This window comes from Lynx rufus, unplaced genomic scaffold (assembly GCF_022079265.1).
Source record: "Lynx rufus isolate CCGP_SWC_20201006 ecotype Redwood Valley unplaced genomic scaffold, mLynRuf1.p SCAF_5, whole genome shotgun sequence".
In the NCBI taxonomy this organism is placed as follows: domain Eukaryota; kingdom Metazoa; phylum Chordata; class Mammalia; order Carnivora; family Felidae; genus Lynx; species Lynx rufus.
Genome location: NW_025814867.1, coordinates 98,266,105 through 98,294,077, shown reverse-complemented (window position 1 = coordinate 98,294,077; position 27,973 = coordinate 98,266,105). Strand labels below are relative to the sequence as shown.

Genomic DNA, 27,973 nt, shown 5'->3' with positions numbered 1-27,973 from the left:
ATACGCATTTTTGAACTCTGGGGTCAATTTAAAAAATAGTTTTCTCTTTCTTTGTTCTCAGCCTGTTGGCGGAAACCCTTCTTTCTCCTGTTTACTGCTTTGGTTTGCTGTTGGCTTAGAAACCGAATGTTCAAGCCTGTTAAAAAGATTAAGGTAAGCAAAAATACTGTTGCTAAATGTAATACTACTACTACTAAATGTAGTAACATCCACAGGTCTGTGACATCTCTTTGGATGAACAGACCCTTGTTTTTGTTGGTGCTGTTTGTTCTCAGCTCTGCTCTTGACAGGTGAGATGAAATGCATTAGGGTGTTTCCATCTGCCCCACCTCATTACTGATTGCCTAATGGAGGCACCCACCTCGGAGAAAAAAGTCCTTCTATGTACTCTTCCATAACCCAGCCCAAGGCCCCAAGCCTTTGAAACTCTCTAGTGTAACTGTTCAATATCTGGATTATGTATCGGGGTAGAAAATCTATTTCTTAAAATTGAGTTAACTTCCAATTAAAATATGTGCCTTGACTGTGTTTCCGTTTTCCCCATTATGAAACAGAAGAGGTTTGAGGTGTCATAGTAATAATGGCAATGAAAACAATCACCATGTATTCAGTGCTTAATATGTGTCAGGCTCAGTGTTAGTGCTTTATGTTCATGATCTGTTTTATAAAACTTGATCTCATCAGAAGCCTTTTCTCATTGTGTTTGTAAGTGTGAAAGGATATGTTTTGAAGCACAGGACAGTGAGGAATGGTTGTTTCGTTCAGGAATCACTCTACCAATTTCTTAACAATGTCATTGGTCTTTGAACCCTTTTTTCCTTAGTTATTCACAAATGTTTTGGCCTAGCTCCCTCTCCTCTTGACTCTTCTCTGATTTCTTTCCCTACATTCTCACTGATGGGACAGGATAGGTCCATAGGATCATAGGGTTAGAAGAGAAGAAGTTCACTTCTGGACAAATGGGGGACTTTAGGGAAGCCTCATTCCTAAAAGAAGACTTCAGTCTGTGCATGGTGTTTATGTAGGTACATTCTTTTGAAATGAGAGATTCCCAAAGAGAGACAGCCGTGTGTGTTATTTTTAGTTGGAACATTTCTGTCAGCTGTAAACATGCTTGAACTCAAGCTGGTCTTTGCCATCCTTGTGCTTTGAGTATGTACACTTTCTAGAGGCTACGATAGGCTGGCCAACCATCTTTTAAAACATATCCACCTATCACCTTTAATGGGAAGCTTGCCTTCTTAAGTTCCAGATGGTATTGTGGCTACTGAAACTTTATGTTTAAAATGCTCTTGCTATTTGAAACTTTCACCTTCTTACAGTGTGTTTTTCCTCTAGGCAAGGTCACTCATGAAGGCTTTTTGCTTTCACAACCTTCTAATCTGACTATAAATTGATTCTTCACAGTTGTTATCTTTCCCTCCATAGCATACATCTGTATGTTGTTTGTATGCATGTAGTGTTGGTTCAGCTGTTAATTATCTGTGTGACCCTGGGCTTTCTAAATCTCCCTGGGTTCATTTCCCCTTCTGAAAGCAAGGAGCTGGACCAAGCACTTGCCATGGCCCTTTGCAGATTTAGTGGCCTTCTGCCCACCCTGACCCACAACCCCTGAGGACTCTAGTCCAGGCCTTGTCAGCACATGACCTGAGGGCAACCTGCTTCAATCACTCACTGCATTAGCAGTCCCACATTTTAAATAGGACAAAGTATTCTGTTCCCTTCCCTGCCACAGAAAATGGTATGATAGTTAATGAGGAAAAATGTTTGTAAAGCACTTGGGAGCTCCTTAAAGGAAAGCGCTCTCTATAATTATTAAGGTGCTGTGTTGGTAGAGCATAGGTATTTCAAGAACTGTCGTACTAAATTGGGCATATTTTCAGATTAATCAGGTGTCCAGAACTTTCATTTATACATGTGTGAATTTGAGACACTATCACTCAGTAGAAATGTTAATATTTTTCTTTCTTGTTATTTTTCTGTCTGTTGCATATAGGGACCCCGAAAGGGCTTTCAACATTATACATGAAATGGATGTGGTCTGCTAATTGTTGCTTTCAGTGTGGAGAAATGAAGAGTTAAGATGATTGGAAGTGGATGGTTCTTCAGGACTGAGACTATAGTCAGGAATGGCAAGCCCAATCATTGTGTTAGAAAGAGACACAACATCCAAAGCAGACACTAGAATTATAACATAAGGGAGAAGCTCATATAAGCCCCTTCACTTTAAAATGTTCCATTTTGGGCTATACCGATGTGGGAGTCAGATATGAATTCCATTTCCTTGGCTGAGTGACTTGGGTATGTTACTTAACCTCTATAAGCCTCAGTTTCCTTATCTGTAACTTGAGAGTAATACAATAAGACCTGTCTTGTGAAGGTATTTTGAAAACTAAAGAGATAAAGCACTTAGCACAGAGTATGTGATCATTTTAAGAAAAAAAAAAAAGTCAACTGTTCTTTTTAGTAGAAAGAAACTGATGATAAATGAAACCAACTGAGAAATAGTTTGCATTGCATGGGGAAGCCAACTCAGGATAAGAAAATTTTTTTTCTGATAATCAATAAAGCAAGTGATTATACTGCAGCTATGTAATTCAGAGTTAAGGGTATAGTCCGTTCTCAGTTACATATGCTAATGACAGAAGCAGTATCATGAATAAAATGTCAGCAGACAGCACTGACAGAGGGTTTCTGAGCAAGCGACAACTGAGTTCTGGAGGCCAAGAAACTATACGCAAGTGGAGAAACCAAAGGGGCGGCAGTGTCCTTTACAATTCCAACAGTGTGGGGGGAGCGGTGAGCGTATATACTCCTCCAGTTTTTGATGTCTGTTCTCTAAAGAGCCTCTTTTAAACTCCTTCTCATGGACCAGCACTGATGCTCTACCATGAATGACAAGTGAGGGAAGAAAGAAAAAAAAAAAAAAGAAAAGAAAGGAAGAGAGATACTGTTAGGTTAGTAGATACAGAGGGTCTGCCCAAAGTTTAAGTAAAAGATATCCTACTGGGCTGAGACACCCCAATTCTGAATAGTGACTTCTGTATTGGGGGCTCAGCAAGAACCCACTTATTCTACTGATTCTTTCTCACTCTAACCAGGCTTCTCCAGGCTTGCAGAAAGTACAGTGAATGCTATTACCGGGATGTTTTCAGAGGCACTGTTCCCACCTGTCTCTACCATACTCTTGGCATCTCCATCATCTACTTTAACACGGCACCCTCTTTTTTAGGTGAGTATGGTGAGGGGTCAGAAAGCCAAAACTGGGAGCTTGGCGAGAGGGTAGGTAGCAGGGAAGGAAAAGGAGAGTAGGGATCAGGGAAAGTGGTCACTTGCAAGGAAGGAGTCCTGGAATACAGAACATCAAGGTCAGAACAGAAAGTGGGAAAGGTTCAGTGGCAAGAATGGAAGGGTGCTCAGACAGAGTCACAAAGAGCTTTCATTGGCTGGAAAGTCTGCTCTCCACCAGAGAAGTCTAGCTGAAGGAAGGCCTACACACCTGAGATATGGTTGGTGTCCTTTGCCTCCACTCCTGAGGGTGCGATCCTGGTACCAGCTTGGACTGTGAGGCTGACTGGGGGGGGGGACTGTTTACTGGGGACACATTGCATTCAGAGAACATCTGTGGCTTCAGTGACAGGTAACATATTTTGGTGTTGGCAGAATTTTGAAGATCTCAGGGAACTTCATCCATGTTATTTAACTTCTCTTACAACTTTATGAGCAGGTAGATACTAAAATCCCCAGAAGATGGTATTTCCATTAGAGAGGTAATGTCCTGAGGGTCACCCAAAATGTCAGTAACAGATGAGAGGATGATTTCAGCCTAGCCAGATTATCACTTCCTCCTCCTGTTAACGATTTCCTGCCCTCTGGATTATGCTGCAAAATGTATGATATTACTGTAACATATATCTTCTTTTTTTATAAGTTTATTTATTTTGAGAGAGAGAGAGAGAATGAGTGGGGGAGAGGCAGAGAGAGAGAAAGAGAGAATCCTAAGCATGTTCCATACTGTCAGCACGTAGCTGGATTTGGGGCTTGAACTCACGAACCATGAGATCATGACCTGAGCACAAATCGAGTTGGATACTTAACCAACTGAGCCACCCAGGCACCCCTAAAATATGTTCTTAAATGGCTTTGGTAATTTTATGGTGTTTGTGGTTAAGTGCTTTCACAGAAATTATGCTATTTGATTCTTAGAGCAACCATGTAAAGCAAGTATTATTAAGATCCATATATTTTGTGGCAAAAAAAACCTAAGGCTCAGATTGATTGCAGAACTTCTATAAGGTGAAGTTTACCACTCTCAGAGAGTGGTAAAACCAAGGCTTTCTTATTTCAAATCTTATACTTATTCATTTCTTCACTGGCTTGATATAATTAATAGCCCAAATTCTGTGTGAGGATTATCACATTATTACCTTGATCTCAGCATTTTTACACTATTTCTGACATGTTATGTTACTAAATTCCTATATCCATTTACATCAAATTCCTGGCAGAAATAGCTGAGCTTCTCAAAGTAACAAACAAAATTATCATATATGCAGAGGACACTAACAGACTAAAAAACGGTCACCAATAAATGGGCTGTTGATAGTATGATTCAGAAAAAGCCCAAACATCTACCATTTGTTAGTGAAGAAAACACAAGTAGAAATGCAGATACAATAAATTCTTCAGAAAATAAAAAAAGAAAAAGAAGGAAAGAAAAAGAAATTTAAGTCTTGCTAGAAAATAATGCATTTATGTATAAGTCCCTTGAATTAAATTCTCTGGGAAAACATGCCCACATTTCTGAACATTCATTCACTTACTCACTCAAAAAGTATTTGTTAAGCTGCTACATATGCTAGCTTGTATTCATATATAGAATTTAAAGCAAAGAGTCCTAAGATTGGGTCTTAAAAGAAAGTTCCACCTGGATAGTATTGCAAGATAAAATACATGACATCCAGTGAAATCTGACTTTCAGAAAAGAAATGAATAATATTTTAGTCTAAGTATGTCACAAATACTGCATGGGACATACTTATGCTAAAAATACACTTGTTGTTTATCCAAAATTCAAATTTAACTGGACATCCTGTATTTGTGTTTGCTAAATTTGGCAAACCTATACCTGCTGGTAAATAAATACTTCAAATGCCATCCTGGTCATTCAGTTCATTCACTGATCAAACATTTATTGAATGTTTATTATGTGTAAGGTATTATGCTGGGTATATTGAAGTATAAGGTATATAAATATCTTTATCTATCTATCTATCTACCCACCTACCTACCTATCAACCATTTCTGGCTCACAGAGTTCACATTATAATAGGAAGGTGCAGAGACAACCCCGTAATAATAATACAAGTCAGTATTTTAAGTGCCAGGAGGCGTACATCTGCCATGGTCCTTGTGCAGTTTGAGAGCCTTAGCTCACCTCTCATACATGAAATATTTGCCTCCGTAATATAATTTAGCCACTATAAAAATCAAGCTGTTATTTTCAACTGGTTTAGTTGTTGCAAATGCATAGGTTCTTATGAGTGGAATTTTAGGGAACAATGTTACGTAACAAAAGCAACCTGATGCGATCCTCGTCATCACCCAGCCTTCTAGGGAAATGATTCCTAGCTTAATGTGAATCAGGGCTCACTGAAACACAGATTACTGGGCGCCATCACAGTGTTTCTGATTCAGGTCTGGATGAGCCTGAGATTATGTATGCTGCTGCTATGGGGATCACACTGTGAGAACCACTGCTATTGGGTTATTTTTGCATTTTCCCTATTGCTTGACTTCCATATGCACACTGACACCAAGTCTTATCCTTCTGTGTCCTCTGTCCTTGCCTTCCTATTCTTTTGACTTTTGTTTTGTCTCTTGAGGGGAGGGGACATAGAAGAGCCCTGCTTTGCTCCATGACAGGACAGTTTGTGTTTTTGGTTTTTTTCTCTGACTCTCTTATTTTCAAATACCTCCTTAACTCTTGGTTTCCTTTCTCACAACTTTTATGAGGCTGTAGTAAAGTGAACTGGAGAAACTCTGAGGAGAAACTCTGAGGAGAAACTCTGTGGTTTGTTTGGGAGTGGATAGAATGGTTAGGTGAGGGGTTTTCTTTTACTCTTAAAAAAATCATTAAAGAATGAAAAAAAAATGCTGATGTTATGAAGGAAGTTCAGGGGAAATCCAAGGAGCACCACATTGCTTCAGCATTTGAATTCCATAGAGGATGGAAACCTGTTAAGAGCTTATTATTCAGAGATGTGAGACAGAGCAAAGAATCTCAGTGTCTCTTGGGTGGAGGGGGCTAAGATAATAATGATGATGGGTTTTTTTTTTTTAAAACATTAGCTAGTACTTTACCTTCTATGACAAGCTCTTAAATGTAGCATACCTTTACAGCTACTCAAAAGACAAGAAAATTATTATTTCCATTATAAACTCAAAGAATCTGAGGGTTATAAAATTAAGTGACTTGCTTATGGCCACACAGACAATTAAAGGAACCAAAACTGAACCCAAATAATATAATTCTAGTATAACTGTCTTTCACTTATGTCCCACTCTAAATTTTAGTGGTTCCCTGGTTCCCTGGTTCCCTAAGGGAACCTGGTTCCCTGGTTCCCTAACGTAGAGCTTAGCTCCAAAGTCAATACAATGGACTACTGATTTGTTTCAAACACTTCCCTTCAATGAATATGTGGATCATTAACCCAGAGCCCCACAGAATTTTATTTGGAATCCCGATTTCAGAATAGATTCTCTGCAGTTGTCCAAAATAAGTACTATTTACATTAAACCTTTGAGTAACTGAAATGCAAAGCCAGGTACCCTGCATAATAGCTGTGATGCAGAGATCTCAAATATCTTTCCTTTTAATTCTATCAAGCTGCTCTTTCTCAGTAAGATTCTTTTAGATTAGATTGTAGAGATTATATAAGATTATATTAGATTATACAGATTATATTAGATTATATAAGAATACTGAAACCATCCGTACTTTTCCAAGTATTCCTAGTACTTTCTAGAATCTTTTTAGAGCAACATTTGGACTTTTTTGCTCTGGATTTTTATCATTTCCACTGGGCTCCTGTGAAGCTGGGAGGCCCCATTTTTTTTTTTTTTATGTTTTCCCAAGAAACTGGAGAGAACTTTGTTTTGAAATGGAGGGCGCAGTGAATCCAGGTCCTGAATTACTTCCATATGTTCAGGCTGTCATGCCTTTTGAAAAATCTAGACCAATTGTTCTTTGACTTTGTTAGGTTATGGATTCGTTCTGTTAGACAAAGGTCTTGATAGACAGATGGCCCTTCCAAACTGCCACTGACAAATAATTCAGGGTGAATGGGAAGAATTATGCTTCTTTTGAATGAGGTGCTCAAGCGATATCTGTGTATTATTAATTGTTCCCAGACGTAGCCATGTCATACACACCAATGCAAAACCTTCATAACTTACTGAGGACCTTCATAGTTTACTAGGTTATCTAAAGGCTAAAGGTTTGAGAATAATTTAGATTTAGATTTATGAAATGACTTTACTTGTAGGTTTTGTATCTATGATGTCTAAGAGTACAAACCCATTGCTGGTTTTCTCGTGGGCAAATCTAGTTATTTGGGTTAACCACAGAATCCTTTAGTGAATCCACTGGATAAATGCGTTTATATAGCAAAAAGACAATTTTTGATAGGGCACTGAAAATTTTATGTTCCAAGTTTAAAGTCTTATTTCAATATGTGATCTAATAGAATTTGTGAATTTTATATCTACTGGGTCTACTGGAAGGGATGCACACTGGGGGAGGGGGGTGGTAACAGAAATGTATGGATCCAAGACAAGCAAACTAAACTTTGGCTGAGGATACACTTCCACAAATGGTCTCTTTTTCCTCCTTAATCTTTAATTTGATGGTTTATGTGACAACTATTCAGGAAAAGAAAGGGAAAAAAATTTTGAGAGCACTTTTGTAAGCCATAAAGTGCCACATAAATAAAAATATTACTGCTTGATCCATTTACCAAATAATGATGATACCCATACCACATGGAAAACTACCCCTGATTGATCTCAGGTGATTACTGAATTCACATTTACCCCAAATAAACATAGTGACTTACCTACCTGATTTCCTGCTAAATTCAGTAGTGAGTTACCATGTTTATTTGGAGGTATGAAAATTGTCATCTTTAAGAACAACTGATTCACATAAAGGCACATGCATAGATTTACATAATGTCTTGTCTTAAGCTGAGGGTTAAGAGGGCAAAGTTCATTGTAAGTAACGTTCGGTTTTAGTTGTTCACTTCCAGGTTGGGTACCTTATCTCAGTGTTTGTTTTCCTTCCCTTCTATTTCCTAACTTAAGTTTATGTGCCTTATGTCCTATCCCCTAGATGCCTGCTAGCTTATCTGAGAAACAAAGTTGCTTTGAGGAACTAATTTATTTTCATGTATTATAATTCTAGTATATAATTTTTTCTGGCAACTTTTTTGTTTTTTAACAGGGTGTTCTGGAACCAGAGGTATACCAGAAGAGTGACTCTTGTGATAAGAATTTCAAATATGGTGATCACCATTGGGGTAGGTATTTTCAGGTACAAGAGAATCTATGTGACATCATATCACATACATGGTCACTTAATATGGAGGAGCATCTGTGGAATTCTCACTGTGTCTGTTCTGTTACAGAGCTGGAAAAGGGCAGCTGGGCTGGGCAAAGGGCTAGGAGGGCAGGAGATCTTAGCTCTAGAATCACAGAATCCAGGGATGAAACACCATCTCACCCAATTACTCACCTAATGATTGGGTCCCCCCTACAACATCCCTTTGAAATGATCATCCATTCTCTCCTTGAACACCTCTAATTATAGACACTCAGTTCCTTTGGGGGCTGCCTATCCCATCTTAGAGCAGCTCAGACCATTAACAACCCTTTTCTTTTATTTAGTTGAAAGAATCTCCTTTATAACTTCCAATCATTGGTCCAGTTCTACCTTTTGGAGCCAAACAGAATAAGCTTAATGTCTCTTTCCTCCCAACCATTTAAATAAAGTTAGCAATACTAATGTTAGCTACCATTTATAGAGTGCTGATTATGGGCCGGTAATTGTTTTAAGAGCTTCATGTATTAATTAATTTAATCCTGAAAATAACACTATAAGAAAGATGTATTACTATTATCCTGTTTATATAGACAAGGAAACAAGTATAAAAAGATTAATCAACTTTCCCAAAGTGACAACGTTTAGTAGTGCCTAAGTCTAATTTCAAACCCAGGCAATGTGGGTCCAGAGTTCCAGCTTAACTACTACATTATGCTGCCCTTGAAGGTCAAATACTTGGATGTGGCTTCTATGATGCCCTGAGTCTTTCCTGCAGGTTGAACAGCCCTAGGACCTTCAACTATGATATGCCATGGCTTTGCCTTCCTTCGTCATCCTAATTATACTCCTCTGAATGGGCCCAGTCAGTTTATTGTCCTTTTAAAAGGTAGTGCCCAGACTAATCTGTGGTCTCTAGGTGTTGAAAATAGAGAATAAGCAGTAGAAAATAGAGTGAGTCTATCACTTCTCTTCATTTCAGGGACCACAAATGCAGCATAAGCTTGCATCAGCCTTGTTGTGGTCTCTTCAAGCTGATGATTCATACAGAACTTACTACAGACTAAATCTTTCATTCCTATTCTGCGTATATGACTTTAGTCATATATGACTTTAGCCTATGACCACCGCACTGCTGTGGAAGGAGTGCTCACGGTAAAATGAAGTGACTAGATTATATAATTTCCAAGGACTTTTCCAGTTCTAACCACCTAGGATCAAACAATGTATTACAAAGTCCGATGCATTTAAAGGATATTGTGCCTGCAAATTCTTCATCAGACTTTTTTCCCATTTGCCCTTCTACATAAAGGGTTTCTGTGATTTTGTATTTGGTGGCACAATGCTTCATTCCTATGACGGGGGCACCCTTGGGGCTTCTAGAAGATGGCTCCTTCTAATCTGAAAGATGACTCCAAGACTTGCCTTCCACTGCTGTCCTGCCCCTCCCTTCCTACAGCCCCCCTGACACCCACAGCCCACTTCCAGGTCTCCAGGAGAGCCTACACTCACCTGTGTGTACGAACATGTGCTTGACGTAGTTCTGTTTGGCGGTGAAAGTCTTGTTGCAGAGAGTGCACTCATAAGGCTTTTTTTCGCCCTGCCCACTGGCTGTGCTGTGGCCTGCGGATGGGGCCAGGGGCTGTGGCGCTGGCAGCTGTGCAGTAAAGGTCGACAGGCCGGGCTGGGACACTGTCACAAACTGGGTCTGCTGGCCTGCCAGGGGCTGTGGCAGGCTGAAGAGGAAAGGCTTGGGGCCACTGCCCGCGGGCTGGGTAGTGAAGAGGGCCGGCAGGTAGGTGTTGCCGGCTGTGCCAATGACCTGTGTGTTGCTGGTCAAGGTCAGAGGCATCCTCAAGTTGCTGGTGAGGGTTTCTGTCTGGCGTAAGTAGAGCTGGGTACTTGGCAATGGCTGCCCAATGGACGTGTTGACCGAAGGCTGCTGCAGGACGCTCTTGTCGGAGCTGTTGCTGACAGTGATGACCGTGTTGTCCATCTCTACCTCGTTGCTTCTCTCCGGGGAGGAGGCACCTGTTTCTAGCTGGTGCGGCTGCGGGCCGCCCTCGGCAGGAGCTTCCGTGGCCTGTTCGGCTTGGGCAGGTTCGGCCTGGCCATCCCGCGCTGCCCCCGGCCCGAACTGCTGCTCCACAGAGTCAGGCTCGGTGCCTATAGAGGAACTGACGCCCGAGTCGAAGCTCTCGCCCTTGGGCTCACTCTCGGTGCCCTCCGCCTGGTCGGTGTCTTCCGTGCACTCCTCGGATTCGTTGCGCTCCAGGATCTGCACCCTTTGCTGCCCATAGTAGTCATAATCGTCCTCCATCTCCTGTTTAATGTGGATGTTGCCCACCAGGGTCTGGATGCGCACCGGCCGGGGCTGCTTGCGGCAGTGCGTGGTCTCGGGGGTGGTGGACAGGTAGCGCTCCATCTGCTGCGAGCGCTCATGGATGCGCGTGATCCAGCTGGGGTCTTCCATGTGGTGGTCACGGGGCAGGCCGAGTGCAGTCTCGTGGTGGCTGACCACCGCACCGCTGTAGAAGGAGCGCTCACCGCTGCCGTTCTGCATGGAGCATGCGTAGAGTGCCGAGTAGATCCTGTCCACGCTGTGCTGCGGGTGGCTCTGCAGGTAGCCCGACTCAGTGTCGCTGCTCTGGCCCGATGTGCCTGACTCGGGAGTGCCCCGTGGCGTGTCCTGGCCGGAGTCCTGGATCCCCGGGAACACATCGCCCACGTTCTGCGACACGATGCGCGTGCACTCATCGATGACTGTTTTGATCTGCAGGATGCTGGCGGCCGTGAGGATCTGTAGGGCTTCCGACTGCGAGACGCGCAGCACGCCGCTGTACATGAAGTCAATGAGCTTTTGCACCGACTGCACCGACACCACGGATGGGATCTCGATGTCGCTGTAGCCCAACAGCAGCTTGTCCTGGAAGAAGGGGCTGCCGGCTGCCAGCACGCAGCGGTGTGCGCGCAGCATGCTCCCGTGGATGCGCACCGTCACGTCACAGAAGTGGCCACGGTTGCGCTGCTCGTTGAGGGTCTCGAGCACGGAATTGCTGAAGTTGTGAAGGTTGATGCTGTGAATGCGCTCGGTCATCCCCTTGCAACTGATGTCACCTGCACGGTGGGTGGCAAGACAGACACAAGACAGGGCGTGTGGGTCAGGGCTAACTGACTTCATTCCTAACACCCATGTCTTAGGTGGGTAATGCCCATGGCTCCTGGAAACAGCCCCAACCCCCCACCTTGCAGACACAAGCAGGCTCTGTGGCGAGTTGGACATGCTTTGCACAGCAGGCTGAGGTATGATGGCCTACGGGAACAATGCCTTTCTTCCATTTGGCCCCAACAATGCCCCAGCTATTTTGGGTACTGAATCCCTGTCAATGCCCTAGAGCTTCAGCCAGGGTTGTCGAAGTAGAGCAGCCAAATAAACAGATGGGTCATTTGCCTGCTCTTACTACAACTTCAGCAAATAAGACCTGAAAAACAAATGGAAGATTGGTTCTCATGGAACTGTCTACTTCCACTTTAGACAGGTCTCAGACGAGGTCCTTCGGGAAAGCTTACATTTTTCCCAGTTTTTCAAGGTTCTTGATTTTATTCATAGACAGCAATCATATTCATTGTTAAAAAATAAACTCCCTTCCTACTCATTTATATGTATATTTCCAAACCCACACCATGTATGCAAAAACTCTTGGAAAATTCAGTCCAGACTAAGACATCCACCAAACAGCTGCTGCCATGTTTTCCAGTTGAGGGACAGGTGACGGAATGCAATCTGCTGGTTGAAGGGGCGCTCACCCACTGTTTTCCGTATGTACACATTCTTCTTGTCATCTCTGACAATCTGAGAACTTTCTAACTTGGTTGTATGTGATATGGATGGTTTCCTGAGTTTCCTGAAACTTAATGTAGAAGGAGTGTTAAAAAGGTCAGAGATGGCAGCACTGACCTGGCAGACTGTAGTATACTAGGTGCTCATATTTAGTGTTCAAACTGGGCACTTCTGAGAGTGCAAGGGAGCACTGTTAATAATTAGGTGAGGACAGCAGGAGTAAAGCAAGAATGGGATGTGTGATCACCCAAGCCAATAGAGTGCTGTATGCACTTGCTACAGCTCCCCGTGGGAAGGCAATAGTGTACTATGGGGAGGCTGTGGATAGCCTGACCCATTGCTTATTCCCCACGTTCTGCAGACAAGGGATAATGTCGGTAACATCTGGATCACAGATTGAGAAATAAAATGGATGGCTGTAACACTAAGTCTTAGGGCTTTCCTATTTTTCTACCTCACTTCTCAAATGGCTCCAAAGAATCCTTTTCTCTGAACCATCCTTCATTTCTATTCCCTATTCCTGCCTTCATAACTGAACAATCAGCTTGAGAGGCCAAGTGAGGAGGCTTTTACCACCCAGGTGGCTCAAGCACAGATTGTTGGCCTGTGACCCGGATCTCTGTGTCTTGTGAGAAGTAACCCCCAGAGGTAATGACCTGCAGATGGGAGGAATGCCCACCTCCTTTGGTTCTTTCTCATCCACCTTAGGAGAGAGGACCGGTTCAGGAAAGTCTGAGCTTAACTAGCTCTACCTTGCTTCACTCGATCTCCTCCTCATGCTATTTGAGCTCAGTTGGTGTGACCACATCCTTTTACATACTCATTTATTTCCTTTGTTTCCATCTTTATATTTTGTCAGCCTCACATATATCCAGTTAACTTAATAAATGCCTAGAGGCTCTATGTTCACTTTCAGTGATATGATTTGCATTGGTTTTTACGTAAGAGAATTCCTTCTTGTTCTGGCTTCCATTTGGTCTATTATGTGCCTAAAATACTGTATTGGGCTACAGTTTCTATTTTTTTCACTGTTGTAAAACAAATGGTCTTTGCCAGATTCAAGAATCATGGTGAACCCTCTATAACCGTGCTAATACAAAATAGAGCCCCAGGGGAAGGCCCCAATAACCCAGGAAGAAATGTTCAGGAAATCAGTCAGCAGACCAAATTCTAAGACCTTGCTGAGTCCTCCATGCACATAGAGCATGATAATGACAAGAGCATTTATTTTTTAAAAGCTTACCACTTATTACCATATCATTTCACTGAATCGTCACAGCAACCCCTATCACATAGGTAGTATTATTATCCTCATTTTTCAAATGGGAAAACTGAGGCCAGAGAAATCAAGAAAATCACTCAAGGCCACTTAGGCAGTTGGTGAAAGAGTGGCATTTGAACCCAGGTGGTCTGGCCCTAGAATTCACATTCTTACCTGCTTCATTGCATTTGCATGCTTTGCCCCAAATGAAGTCTGGCCCTTAGGTGTCCATGGGTCCACTGTAAAGCTGCATGAAAAGGTTTGTCCAATATGTCCTTCAGTTACTTCTATATCTACCCATAAATTAGCACGGTGTTCATGTTTCTAGGCCTTGGGACTTCAACATGGTTTCAGTAATCTAACTTAAAGACATCTTTAAGTTGCACTAAAATGTAGTAAGACTACACTAAAATGTAGTAAGGCTTTTCTTTGTTTTAATATATTTTTTAAACGTTTATTTTTGAGAGGGGGGGCAGGGAAAGGGGACAGAGGATCTCAAGCGGGCTCCGTGCTGACAGCAGCGAGATCCACAAGATCCTGGCCTGATCCGAAGTCGGATGCTCAACTGACTGAGCCACCCAGGTGTCCCAAAATGTAGAGTTTTCTACATATAATTTTACTATCACTAAGGTCTTTTTTATTTAAGTTAACAGTGAGCACTAAAACTGGCCGAGTCTCTGATAAAATCACCATCTCTAAGTAGGATGGATTTATTAGATAACTTTTTTCCACACAGGTGAAAATACTCTTTTTTTTTTTTTCTTAACGTTTATTTATTTTTGAGACAGGGAGAGACAGAGCATGAACGGGGGAGGGTCAGAGAGAGAGGGAGACACAGAATCTGAAACAGGCTCCAGGCTCTGAGCTGTCACCACAGAGCCCAACGCAGGACTCAAACTCACGGACTGCGAGATCATGACCTGAGCCAAAGTCAGACGCTTAACCAACTGAGCCACCCAGGCGCCCCAGGTGAAAATACTCTTTAAACACACATTTGCTCATAGCACCAGTCACAGACATATCACCAGATTTGCCATTTATGATGAAGAGGTGTCTTCCTTCTGATTAATTCTAGAAAGAAACTCTACCACAAGTATCATAATAATTAATATCATGTAGCATTTCACAATGGACAAAACTCTTTCACATATAATATCTTAGTATTTTCTTAAAACTATCCTATATGTTTTCAGGACAAGTCCTATTACTACTATTTGATGTACAAATAAGTTGAGGCTATCAAAGTGTTTAAATGACTTAGCCTAGGTTTTACACAGCTAGTAAGAGGCAGGGTTAGGATTAGAACCCACACCCTTGATGTTCTTCCCACTGCATACCACTGGATCTCTGAAGAATGAAAACTGGATCGCCTAAAGATCTAAGGCCACCCTAATTCTCAGGACATAGAAGAAAAGATAAAAGCACTGAGAGTGATGATGAAGGTTGCTTTACAGAGGGAAATGGTCAACACCAAAAGCTGTCATCACACTGCACACATTCACACACACAATCTCATGAGAAAAAATTCAAACTGCTTGCTTGAGTGAACTGGTCGAGTCTATCCAAACAATCAGGTAACCCTATGGAGATAATCACAAAAAACCCATTACATGGTCTGAATTATGGTTTCTGCAGTAATGTCAACCAACTTCGTTAAAGACCACAAACTCCAACCTGCACACATGTACAACCTGACCTGACGAGCCTAGTTGGATTTTTATAGACACAATTTTTAAACATCTCCCTGAGTGCACTGGTCCCACACTGCAGTAAGCAGCCATGAAAGGCTGAATGGGCTTTACTGATACGGGTACAGATGCTATGGGGGACCCTGCCTCTCCATTCAAGCGCGCCTGGTTCCTCCCGCACACAATGCTGAAGCAATTCTTTCCCAGGCTTTCTTTTATATTTAACACTAATACAGTGGGAAAAAGTTTCTGCCACAGCAAGGCAATGTCCAGGCTTTTGTGAAGCAGGCCTTTTCATCCAATGGGCATTAATGTATAGATTCCAACGGAATAAATCTGAAATAGTCTACTGTAGAAGATTTGTTCCCCATTGAAAACAAATCTTGATTAGATGGTTATTCAGGGACTGTATAGGAAGGAATGGTGTGAAAATGCTAACTCCATTCTTTCCTAGATTGGCACTGAATAGGCATTTGGGCTATTCAAAAACAAAACAAAACAAAACAAAACAAAAAACCACCAACCACCCTCTTAACTCTACAAAACCATACAACTTTCCAAAGATTATGTATATTTGGGGACGCCACCTCACCCCAAAAATACCCCACGATGGTGTGAACATAGAACTGCGGGGGTAAAATGAAGAGTTGATAAAAATGGTTCTCTGTGTGTTTAAAAATAATAACCGACCTCCTTTCCACTAGAGTAAAAATATAGAGTCAGCCTGAGATGGCATTCACTAGAAACACACAAGGCATCCTACCACAGAAAGTGGTCATGTATTCTGAATGACTGTGTTCTGTGAGCGAGCACAATACGGATGGGGCTGAAGCGGGGCGAGCACCGAAGGGAAAATCGGCTTGTGGTGAAAGAGGTGATGGAGGGCCTGGCTCTGCCTTGTAGGAACCCGGCTCCTGACTGTCTCTTAAACTGCGGGTGTTCGGGGACAGGACTTAGCATGAGAATAAAAAGCTGCTTGTGCACAAGGGAAAATGAACAAGAAAGGAAACAGCAGGCAATACAATCTCCTTTAATTAGGTGTGAAATCCAGTCCTTTCTCAGCCCCGGATATATAAAATCAGACCAGTGCAAGGGTGAGGTGCTATAGAGGGAGATGGGAATTTGAAGTCTCTGTGATTTGGGAGGAAACACCAGCTCTCAAATTAAAACCAACATGAATTTCGGTCAAGTCAACACGTCTAAGTCAAATGGCAGGGCCGAAAAGCCCTTGAGCTTTCAATCTGGGCCAGCAGGCTCACATGAGGTAAGTGGGTCAGCTCACAAAATAGGGCTAGGGTGCCCAGGCCTCCACAGCCCAGGCTTTTATATCACACTCTTTGCCACCTTGCACCTTGATACTTTTACTGTGTTGAAGTTTCTCTTTCGTGTATCAGGTGATTAGTGGTGATCGTAAGCTACCGTGTGTTGGTGCTACTTACCAAGTTGGTCATACTAGGAAAGACCGACTCTTCTCCTGAGAAAACAGGGATGCATGTGGTCACTCAGGTCCCTTCCTCCCCAAATCTACATCTGTTGCCCCTGCCAGGGCCAAGACCTTGGATATTTGAGTTCACGTATGTGCTGGGGTGGGGAGGAGCTGCTGAGCCTGAGGAGGGCAGAGGTTGCTTCCTCACGGGCTTCACCATCCAAAGCAGATGGCCCAACACATTCTTTCTATCTCAGGGGCATCTTCACAATCTTTGTGAGACAGGGAAACTGAAGGACTCCGTAAAAACCTGCTTTTTGTTCCCTTTCCCACTTCTATTCTGCTAGGACCTGCATCCCTGCCCTACACATGCCTTAATGTATGTCCTCCTTTGTAAGGGACAAGGAGTTCATGATCTCTTTGGAGTCTTCCAGCACAGCAGATAACATCTAAGGACTGACCAGGCTAGGTCATCATGTGTATATTCCAGACCACTGGCGCTAGACATCTCGACGCCAACACCCCCTGGCTCCAGGGAGTAAGTGACTTATGATGGACACCTGGACTCTGTCCTCGTTCTGACCAGTTCCTGGATGACTGAGAGGACATGTGCACCAGACCACAATCATCAATAAAAAATCCCCAGGCCCCAAGTGAAGATGAGACTCCCTCCTTTCCTTTCCGAGTCTCCCACACACTCTGTACCCGCACTCTCTTTCTACCTTCAATAAACTCTGCTTTCACCTCCTCCTGGCTCGCGTTTGATTTCTATCCTGCACGCAGCCAGGAACCCTCTTGGCTGGTCCTGTGGGATGGCCTCTGGGTCGTGGGACCCAGCCTGTCAACATCATTTGGAGGGTGGCTGGGAGCACTGGAGAAATCACTTACCGCTGGCTCCATACACCTAGCATATCCTAGCTGTCATTGCCTCTGGATGTGGACCGTGGGAGGGTCATTAGCATACGGGAAAGAGAGCTGCACTGCCTTATGCACCCACTCCTGGGTGTAAAGGGAGTGTTTTGGTTTGTCTCCCAGTGAGAGTTGTCCTCTACCTTCCTGATTGTCTAAGCCCAAGGTACAGGAACCATTAGAGGATATTCTCTTTTTCTCTCTCTTTTTTTTTTTTTCTTTTCTTTTTTACCGTTGGTAACAAATTGTTCTCTTAAAGCATTAAAAATTTGTTCAACTTTCAGAAATTAGATTTTCAAACTATTTTCAGGAATATACCACCTATGAATGTCGGGAACAGTCTGTATTTACTTTTTAGTCACCACTTATTATTTTAGCTGGACAGAGATAATCAACTTACTAACTTGCCTGAAGTGTTTACAACACCATTCTACTTATGATCTCAGTACCATAGTTGGATATGTCTTTCATATTCCTTGAACTCTTATTCATACATGTAAGGAACTTTCATTCCTTCCGAAGCACAGTTTAAGTATTGAAAGGTCTTTAGGAAGTGTATGTGTGGGCTTTAGGGGTATCCACATATTATCATGAATGGGCATGTTTCTACTTTCTTAGGGATAAGGTCAATGTCTTTCATTAGAATCTCAAAGAGGTCTGTATTCCCCCCAAATTAAGACCCATGAATCGAGAATCAAGTATCTCTCCTCAGGCTGCTCTTAACTACTTTCAGTAATCAGAGCCTCTGAAACTGATGTCGCCTTCATGACTGCATCTGAGGTAACAGGCCCGGCAGGCTGATATTTCCCATTTACTTGAGTGGATGCTATTTTATGTGATCAACGCCACAGTCTTAGCCAAAGTGACAGCACTTACCTTTCCAAAGAGAATGATTCAAAAATAAAAATAGGATTGAAAAGGAAGAGAAAAAAAAGAGAGAACAGAAATATAGATGATAAAGTACTAACACTAGCTGAGATCTGGAGGAATAGAACAGACAATTGGTGAAGCCAACTATAGGTTTTTATCAGAGCGGATCCCCTTTGAAAGTTAACACAAATCCATATAAGAACTAGGAAATATCCTTTAATGTTTTTTGGACTGTTAAAAATGAGATATTGTGGTATAAATTGAACAAAGAATAAATACAAACTTAACATGCACTTCTTTTTTTAAAAATCTGAATGTGTACTTCCAATCTAGCCAACAAGGTAGAGTTCACCTGAAAGCCCTGTAGTACTTCAAACAGACGGCTTTTCTTTCTTTTTCTCCCTCCCTCCCTCCCTTCCTTCCTTCCTTCCTTCCTTCCTCCCTTCCTTCCTTCCTTCCTCCATCCCTCCCTCCCTCTCTCTGGTCTCTCTCTTCCTCCCTCCCTTTTTTCCTTCTGCTACACCCTTAAGTTTTCCTAAGCTTCAAGTATGGGGAACAAGGGGGGAAAACTGAATTAGTAACTCATATACTCTGTGATCTTCAGGCCCATTCCCAAATCTGGACTGAGTCTCCATTCTTGCCGTCCTTCCCCTCTCTTCACTCTACCAAAAAGCAAGAGCTTCATGCTTCGTCTGAAGGATAGGAAGAGACTGATACTGCCGGTGGGATTTCCAGGGCCAAAGGAAAAGTCCCACAGAAGCCTTTTGAGTTGGCTCTGGAGGCTCTCACAGTCTCTCTCAGACAGCCCAGACCTTTGGCTTGCCTGATTCCACATTCACTCTGCTGTTACCTCCAAGAAGGGACTGAGAAATGCCTGATTATGCATCTAACATTGCAAATACAACTGACTGATGGATGGAGGTGTTTTGGGGGTCACCTGAATATTCACCAATTCATGAGTGAAACATTTACTGAGAAAACCCTCTTGGAAATGGATCCATAAGGACACAGGTGATCTAAAATCTAAAACAGTGAAAAGAAATTCATCCATAAGGACCTTTGATATTTGAAACGTATACTCATCAATCAACTTCTCCCTGACCTCAGTGCCCAGGAAAAGCTGGTTCTGTGTTTATCTTTGTGGACCCTGTGAAAATCGTACCTGGAGCTCAGAATCAAAATTTAGGTCAAATTTCCAGAACTACATGGGCCCTCATGGTATGCTTTTCTAAGTCAAATTTACCCCCTGGCCTCATTCTAGTGTCAATTCCTTATTTTACTTCAACTCTGATTTCTTTTTTATAGTTACATGTAAGTATATTTTCCTACATATTTACTAATGTATTGAGTATTCTTTTAAGCCAACTCAAATCCCTTTAGTTATGAGGTGAGGATATAATCAAACAATCAAGAAGTAATTGAACATCAATTTTATGCAACCAATTCTAAATATAAGTTAAAACTTCAGCTTGGGGTATTATCAAGCTACATGCTTTGTGAATTTCTATACTTTGAGCATCTGATTCCAGTGGAACAAAACACTGAATGTTCAAACACCTTCTTTATTCTCTTATAGTACAGCTTGTGAAAGCTAAGTTTTAACTCTGGGAACAAAGGCATCGGACAGCTATAATTCTAGACAACATTCTGAAAGACACCTATGCCCTCATTCCAATGCTGAAATGAAATGACTTCTTCTTGAGAAGGCAGGACCTGCTGGGACTAAGGAAGAAAGTCATTGAAATCTGAGGTTGATGCCTTTAAATCCTCTTATATCATAAACCTTTTGAGACACCTTTTAGGAGTTTGATTTTTTTTATAAAGCTCTTTCCTTACAAATTTAGCTGCTGCCCTATTGTAACCTTTTCTTTTGTTCACTAAATCTGGGGAACAAAAACACAGAGATGCTGCATCCGTGGGTGGGATACAAAAATGAACAAAGGGATCTACTTACATTCACAGTTAAAGTATGCAGTTTGAACTTGGCTTTGGATAGGCCTTAAAGAAGGATCTTTATATTCAAATGTACAGTTAATAAGTTCAGTCCTTTTCTTCTGCTTGAAAAGAAATTAAAAATTTTAAAGTGTTTATATAGAAACCAGCATCTTCTTACTTACTAACCTGTTCTTCTTTTGATCTGTATATCATCCTGTACTTATTTTAAAGGAAAAACACATTTTTAATTTGACTGAGTTCAAAGATCCAGAATAACTCCTAGGAATGGCATTCCTTTGGAAAATATCAACTGGTGTTAAAGTATAGTTAAGTAAGAAATTAATTTTTTGACTTTGGGACAACTTTTATCTGAATTTCAATGAGTGAGAAAACAGAACCCCATAGTGTCATTTTTAAAAAGCTGTTTTTTACTCAAATAATCAGAACTTCCCAATCCACAGAACTTCCTTTGGTCCTCTGTTGCTGCACTGTTTTGAAAATGCTTTTGAAGCAGATCTTCAGATTTGCTCAGTGCTCAAATGTTCTCTTTGCTTACGTCTTCCGGGAAAAAATAAGTCACTTCCAATGTGACAACTGGTTTTCAAGCACAGTTCTGTGTATTGGTAGAAGGGGGCTACAGTGTTTCTCTATAGAGGGCATGGGCTTGAGCCATGATAGATTGTTTTACTGAAAAAATGAAGGCCTTCTATCTCAAAGCAACAAGGAAAAGCCAAGGAAAAAGGTTATTATTATTATTTTTTTCTGGATTACTAGAAAAGTTAGAAGCACAGAGGGGATTTGATGTTTAGGACAAGTAGTTGAAACTACCTCTCGACAGCCCAGCTAGGGCGATCCATCATGAAACCAGGCACAGAGTTTCCTTAAGAAAGAATAAGATGTAAGTCTTCTAGGATGAAGAAGATCCTAGGTAAGTGTTGTTGGAACTCAAAACCTTGGGAGACATGGATAAATAAAGGGAGTAGAAGGCATACTTCATATTATTCTAATGAGGAGTAAGATACTTCATTTTTATTTTATTTTTGTTATACTTTATGTGTTCTTTTATATAATATTTTAGTACTATTTACCTGTCATAGGAGAAAAGATATTAAGCTGTAAGAGTCTTCTATAGCTGTAGGTAACATTCTAAGAATCTCATCTCACTTCACTGGTTTGATCTTATTTTCCCATTTTCCCCAAATAAAATCTTTGAACTAATCGAAGAAGTTGGACATTTTGCCATCTCTTGCATGCACTGCAAGAGCTTATTCTTAATTCTCCTCTGCTGAATTTGTCCTGAGTTCTGAAATTCTGTGCTTTCCTCTACTTACCAGACCTTATGACCATTTGAGAACCCTATAAAAAGTTCTTCCTTCTCTGTGGAGCCCTTCTCTGATTGCCAGGTCCATCTTAATTTCTCTCTTTTCTTAGTTCCAACTGGTTGGTGAGGTAATAGATTGAAACATTAATTTCTGTTTTTTTTTTTTTTCTTTTCCCGACTGAATGAGAAAACTTTCATAGCAATAAGGCAATTAAGAAAAGCTAAGCTTGTGCACAGTTCTGGGCTCTCTTGTCTTAGGAAGTTGTGGCTTCACAGTCCAAATCAGAAGTTAAGCCCTAAAGACAAAGCCCCAAGATGGAGAGCTTTGTTTTGGGAATCTAGGCCCTCTAAGGGAATTAAGCTAGGCCCTTACTAGGGTGAGGAGGGTGAGGCTGGTGCTTTGGAGGTAGACTGAGGTGGCCTGTCAGGAGAGAACAATAATTACCCCTCAAATGGGGGAAGGTGCTATGAAGTTTGAAGTCTCTGCTTACATACAACTCTAGTTGGGGTAATTTCTTGGTACACTTCTGGAGGATGGACATAAAAAAAGGGTACTGCCTTGACAGGAGCAGTGATGCACCTGGGGCAAGGATGAGGGTGAGGGGCATCTCTAAACCCAGCTACAGCAGTAGTGCCCAGCAGTCAGATGGACCAGGGTCTTTGTCATGTAGACAAGCAATGTTGATGATGAAGACTGCTGTGGACTAAGGATCTGACCTCTCCCTAGATTTTGTAAGTCCCTGTACAAGTGTGGGGAAGGGAGAGGAACCTTGAAACCTCATGGAATTTCTTGCTATTTTAGTGACAGGTTTAATTTGCTTTAGAAATAAGGAAATGTGGGGCGCCTGGGTGGCTCAGTCGGTTAAGCGGCTGACTTCGGCTCAGGTCATGATCTGGCGGTTTGTGAGTTCGAGCCCTGCGTCGGGCTCTGTGCTGACAGCTCAGAGCCTGGAGCCTGCTTCAGATTCCGTGTCTCCCTCTCTCTCTCTGACCCTCCCCCATTCATGCTCTGTCTCTCTCTGTCTCAAAAAAAAAAATAAACGTTAAAAAAAATTAAAAAAAAAAAAGAAATAAGGAAATGTTTCTTCCACCTGAATGTTGAGAAATAAGTCTGAACTTCTTACACATGTACTACCTAATTTAGTATATTATTGACCACTGTCTCTTTTCACTTGTGCTTGTCTGGGTCTATGAGAAGACTCGAAGCATCCCGAAGGCTAGTACCCTGCCTTGTTATAACTACAGCTACAACTACAAATTACTGAACCTTCACACTGCCCATTTCTTTACATTGAGTAGGTCCTAACTGAGCATTTGTTAGGTCAAGTCTCTGTCGAACTTCCTGAACATGCTGACAATATCAATGGGAACTTCAGGCTACACCTTTTCTCTGAAGTACTGCATGTTGTAGTCCCAGGGAGTCTTTCTGTCTCTGAAGTTTGAGTGATGCTCTTCTCCCTCTCCTTTATTACTCTACTGCCTCTCATCAAGGAAGAGCCACAGTTCTATTTTCAGTACACATTTAAGGTCTAAGGCAATTGGTTTTTTATGAGTTCACTGAGTTTCTCACAAACTGTGCTCAATCATTTATGATTTCTGACACAGGCCTTACTGTCCCCATCTCCTGGATTCCATTTCTCCCAAAAGACAGCTCATTAGGTCCTCCTGTCGGCTGAGGAGTCAGTGGAGCTCAAAGCAGAGCCATACCTTAAAACCCCAGGTAAGAAGAGACGATCAGTCTCTCATGTGATCTAAAAATGATCAGGCTAAAGTCCCACCACCCTTGCCTGACTTAGGGAAGCTAAACTGCTTGCTCACAGATGTTAGAGAGATCTCTATCAATCAGTTGTGATAACTGGATATGTATATTTGCATAAACAGTGTCAGAGATTGTTTAGAATATTTTCACTTGGTGGCCACTGGGTGTCCTCATTTACAAAGTAAATAAGTAAATACGCGCTATTTAGTGTAGGTCACCAGAGGGAATAAAAGACACTAGATTTCTCTTTGGCCTTTCACATGCTGAGCATAATTTTTTTTATTGAACTTACAACCAGGTCAGATATCAGTACTGTTATAAATGTTCGGGTAAAATTGGTAAGGTTTATAACCAAAGTAACTTTTGTAGGTTCCAGACATGAATTCATAAGGCCATTTCCTCAACAGAGGGGACCGTGATCTAGCTATTAGAATGAGCTCTTATTTGTTTGAAAATTGGCATGGGATTTTGACTATCTGCGCAGAGAGCCAGGAGAGAGAGGAGCAGAGAAAGTCTTCATTTATTCTTAAAAGAAAAGAGAACACCAAATATCTCCATGGGATATTTGTTAGATTCTGTTTTTATTTCAGTTTTTCTGGAAACCAATTAAAAATAATAATGAGAAAGATAAAATATGTCCTTTTCCTGGGAAACCTAAAATAATGTGGAAAAACAGTACATTGAAGTGGGGCATATGATTACGAATCATTTCATATTGAAAGACAAAGAATTAATTTTATTTATTTATTTATTTATTTAGGTGGACCAGTTATCCCATCTGTAAAATGAAGATTCTTATGCTTCACAGGGATGTGGTAGGAGAATAAAATAGAATAAGGAGGCATGTAGGGATCCTAGGAAAAGAAACTTGTATACCAGACAGATTTTAGGGCAGTACTAACATTCTGACTGTAGCTGAGTCACAGTTGTGGATCTTGTTCCTAACAGCAGATGGGAGTCAAGGCCAGAGTTCATGCAGCCAACAGATATTTCCTGATTCAACCACTCTAACGCACCAAGTGTGAGGCACTGCGGGGCCGTCACTTTGTGCTCCGTAAAGTGATTTGTGCATGCCTAGGATTGTCAATGCTTCTAAACTTGTATTACATACATCCCTGATGAGATTCTTTCCTTGCAAGGCCAAAATGATTTCCATCTCCCTACTCTGTAAATTTCTCACACCTGAGATACAGAGCCACTGTTAAACTTCATATAACAATACTTGCCTTCCAATGTTGTACTTAACCGACTAGCTAACCTTTTTCAAAAGCAAAGTTAACTTTTCTGTAATAATTTTTTCCTCCAGTGCATATCTTCAGCTTAATTATTAGTCTCTGGCATGTCATTTCAGTATATAAATTATCAACATGATTCTGCGCCATAACCAACAGTTTACAACAGATAATACCAGGGAAATGAGGAAGCCCTGTGAGCTATTCACTGCCTTTCAGGGATGGTCTCAGGTCTTACTGGCATTGCTTAACAGCTTTTTTCTGTTTTTAAAAGACCACCCGCCCCCGCCTCTAGTAGACCTGTCGGTAACTCTCAATCAACCGTTTAAACGCACAATGATGCACAATAGCCAGGTCACTTGCACCCTTGGATTCTACCAAAGGATCACAATGTACTCAGAGTGTATGGAGAACTATCTCCTTTCTTCTAAAGATCCTTAAATCCCTGGGATTTATAGCATCCTCCAACTCTTTAATTAGTAGATTCATTTTTGAACTACCGTAACCCCAAAGACACATATCTGCAGAGCCCTTGTGACTGTGTTTTTCCCTAAGCCTTTACTCCTTTCAGTTTCCCCAGTTTGCTCCTTTAATTTCACTTTCAGAACTTCTTGAGGCTCAGTGGCTGAACACCACACAGCGCAGGTCTTATCTGATGTACCGGCGCCTGGTGTGGTCTAAGACACACTGGTGTTTTGTTCTTGAAGTACAGGACTGAAGTTCTGAAACCTAGACTCCAACACAAAGGAGATCATTAGCTCGTTTTAAGTGTCTCTTTTCTTCCCTCATGGCCCCCTCCTATCCACCCCAGTGCTTCCTTAGTCCTATGCACTGGCCACAGATGGCAACCATATTCCAATTCCAAAGCTGAGTATATACAAAATCCTTCCATGGAGAACAGAGTGGCTTCAAAGTTAGCTTTCTATTCAAGTGGGATGGTGGAGACTCTGGAGGAGTGAACTCATCTCTCATTCATTTAACCCTCTATTCATTCAGCCAGAAGCCTGTTTTCCTACACATTCTTCTAGTGTCCAGCCAGTTGCGGGAGGCCGGGTGTGAAGAACTCTCTTGAGGGCCCTTCCAGCAGGAGGGCACTGGGATTCTAAGCCACGCTCTTGTTTCCCTGGGCCAGCTCTGTCTGCTGCTGATCAAATCATGCCAGTCCCGTGAGAGGTGCTTGGGAGCACTGTGTAGGGGGTGGATTTCTCAAGAGCTGTCTCCTTGCTAGACTGACAGCACATACTGTATTCCCTAGACAAGGATTAGACCAGGGAAAAGGGTGAAACAAGGAGGAGGGTGTGGGGTTTCAGAAAACTCCGCAGGATGGCACAGTAATGGGAGGTGGGAGTGGGAAAACCTTTCCTTTTTCTTGTTTCAAGGTTTGCTGGAGCTTTCGCCTAATCATCTGTTTGAGCATCTTGAAAATAAGTATCTATTTTCATGATATCTATGAAAAAAAGGCACCAGATTATACTACAAAGTTGACCTTAACCCTGCCATATTGTTACTAGAATCAAAACATGTAGCAGCCTACATCCAACAGAAAAGGATTTTGTTTTCCCAGCATAAAAACCAGAGGGTATCTGCAATGCACTTTGTTTCATAGGTCTTCTGAAGGAAAAAAATCTGATAAAAAATCAGTACCTATACTTTCACAAATGGGCAAAATGCTCACAAACACCATACACCCTTGCTTTTGCTTTTGCTCCATTCTCTTGCTCCATTGCTTTTGCATTTGCTCCATTCTCCCACACCACATTCATTCATTCATTTATTCATTCAACAACTATCCGCTGAGCACTTACTATGGTCAAACACTCTGCTGGGTGCTCAGGATCCATCAGAGAACAAGACAGGATTTCTTTCCTCATGAGTTCTTCCAACTGGCCCAAAGAAGCACTTAATTTAACTGCTAGCATGTTATTTGAGGAACAGGGATGATTCGTCTTACCTAATATTTCTTCTGAGTCTTTCTGAAACATATTTCTTGAACGTCCAGACTCCTTCAACTAAGACGTTCTGTCTTGAATCTCTCCCGTTCTATTGTTATATCCATTCCTTTCTTGGCTACAATGTTGAGAGTTCAGATTGCAACTGCTACCTTTTTTTTTTTTTTTTCTTTTTCTTTTGGTGGGGCTACAACCCTGAGGGATTGTTACTTTCCAAGCTGCACATATATTTTGTCTGTAGATATTGTACCATCTAAATGGTGTCTTTGGATTCTGCTGAATAGCCGTCAACATGATTTAAGGAAGACTTCATATGAGAATCAGAAATCACAAAATTTCATTATTTTAAAGCTCTGACTTGAGATTTATGTGGACTTCACACAATCTAGGTTAGCATTTCAACTGCATCTCTTACTAAGAGACCTGTGAGCTCAAGTTCCATACCCATGTGTCTCTGGAATTCTATTCTCAGCGGCAAAAGTGCTCTGGAGGGAGGAGAAGCAAATGTCCACAATTATCTCCACGCATTACCCAAAACCCACGGGACAGGAAACGCGTACTCGGTACAATGAGCCAACAAGTCTTCCTGAATTTCTTAAGATTATATATATTCTTTCAGCTCCTGCAAACTGCTTCAGAATGGAAGAAGATAAGTGAGCTGGGAGATTCAGGGCAATCCTACTCTGCAGCAAAACAGAGTAACTGAGTTGGCCAACTAAGTTGGCCTCTATTTTCAATTCTTTCATAATACTCTGAAGCCATCGGGTGGACGGTCTTTCAAAAAGATGAAAGGTGCATTTCTTTAGTTGTAAGGATGTCTCTTTGGAGGGGGCCTGGAAGTGGCAGCACAGCTGTTGGCCCGTTCTGAGGACCTCATGTTTCGGCCTTTTCTGGTATTAGTGCTGGTAGGTGGCTTCAGGGAAAGGAAGGTGCGTGGGAGGGGTGTGTACAGATGCTACGAGCATCTGTATTCGGAGCTAATGCAGCACACAGAGCCATTGGAAAATCTCTCACTGACTGGAATGCGCTTGAGGACAAGAAGGAACTCCACAGATCAACACTATCAGACTGTCATATCATATAAAGAATAATCTACACCTTCCCCATGTCGAAAAGGAAACATTCCGAGAGATTTTTGAAGCTGTTTGGGCTGCAGATTCCTTATCTGTAAAATGGAGTGTTT

General features: G+C 41.9%; 1 protein-coding gene and 1 long non-coding RNA gene across 3 annotated transcripts in view; one reads left to right on the top strand and one right to left on the bottom strand.

The window, feature by feature from the left end:
- The window catches only part of ZBTB20 (zinc finger and BTB domain containing 20), a 763,926-nt gene that overhangs the window by 1,708 nt on the left and 734,245 nt on the right, over positions 1-27,973 (bottom strand). For both annotated transcript variants that reach the window (XM_047100214.1, XM_047100215.1), the window contains one exon: positions 10,112-11,716. In XM_047100214.1, the coding sequence (XP_046956170.1) occupies positions 10,112-11,716 (1,605 nt within the window). The remainder of the gene's footprint in view (positions 1-10,111; positions 11,717-27,973) is intronic.
- Positions 69-11,533, top strand: LOC124526982 (uncharacterized). The gene is made up of 4 exons (XR_006965773.1): positions 69-153; positions 3,102-3,232; positions 8,504-8,579; positions 11,379-11,533. It is a non-coding gene; the product is annotated as an uncharacterized LOC124526982 (long non-coding RNA).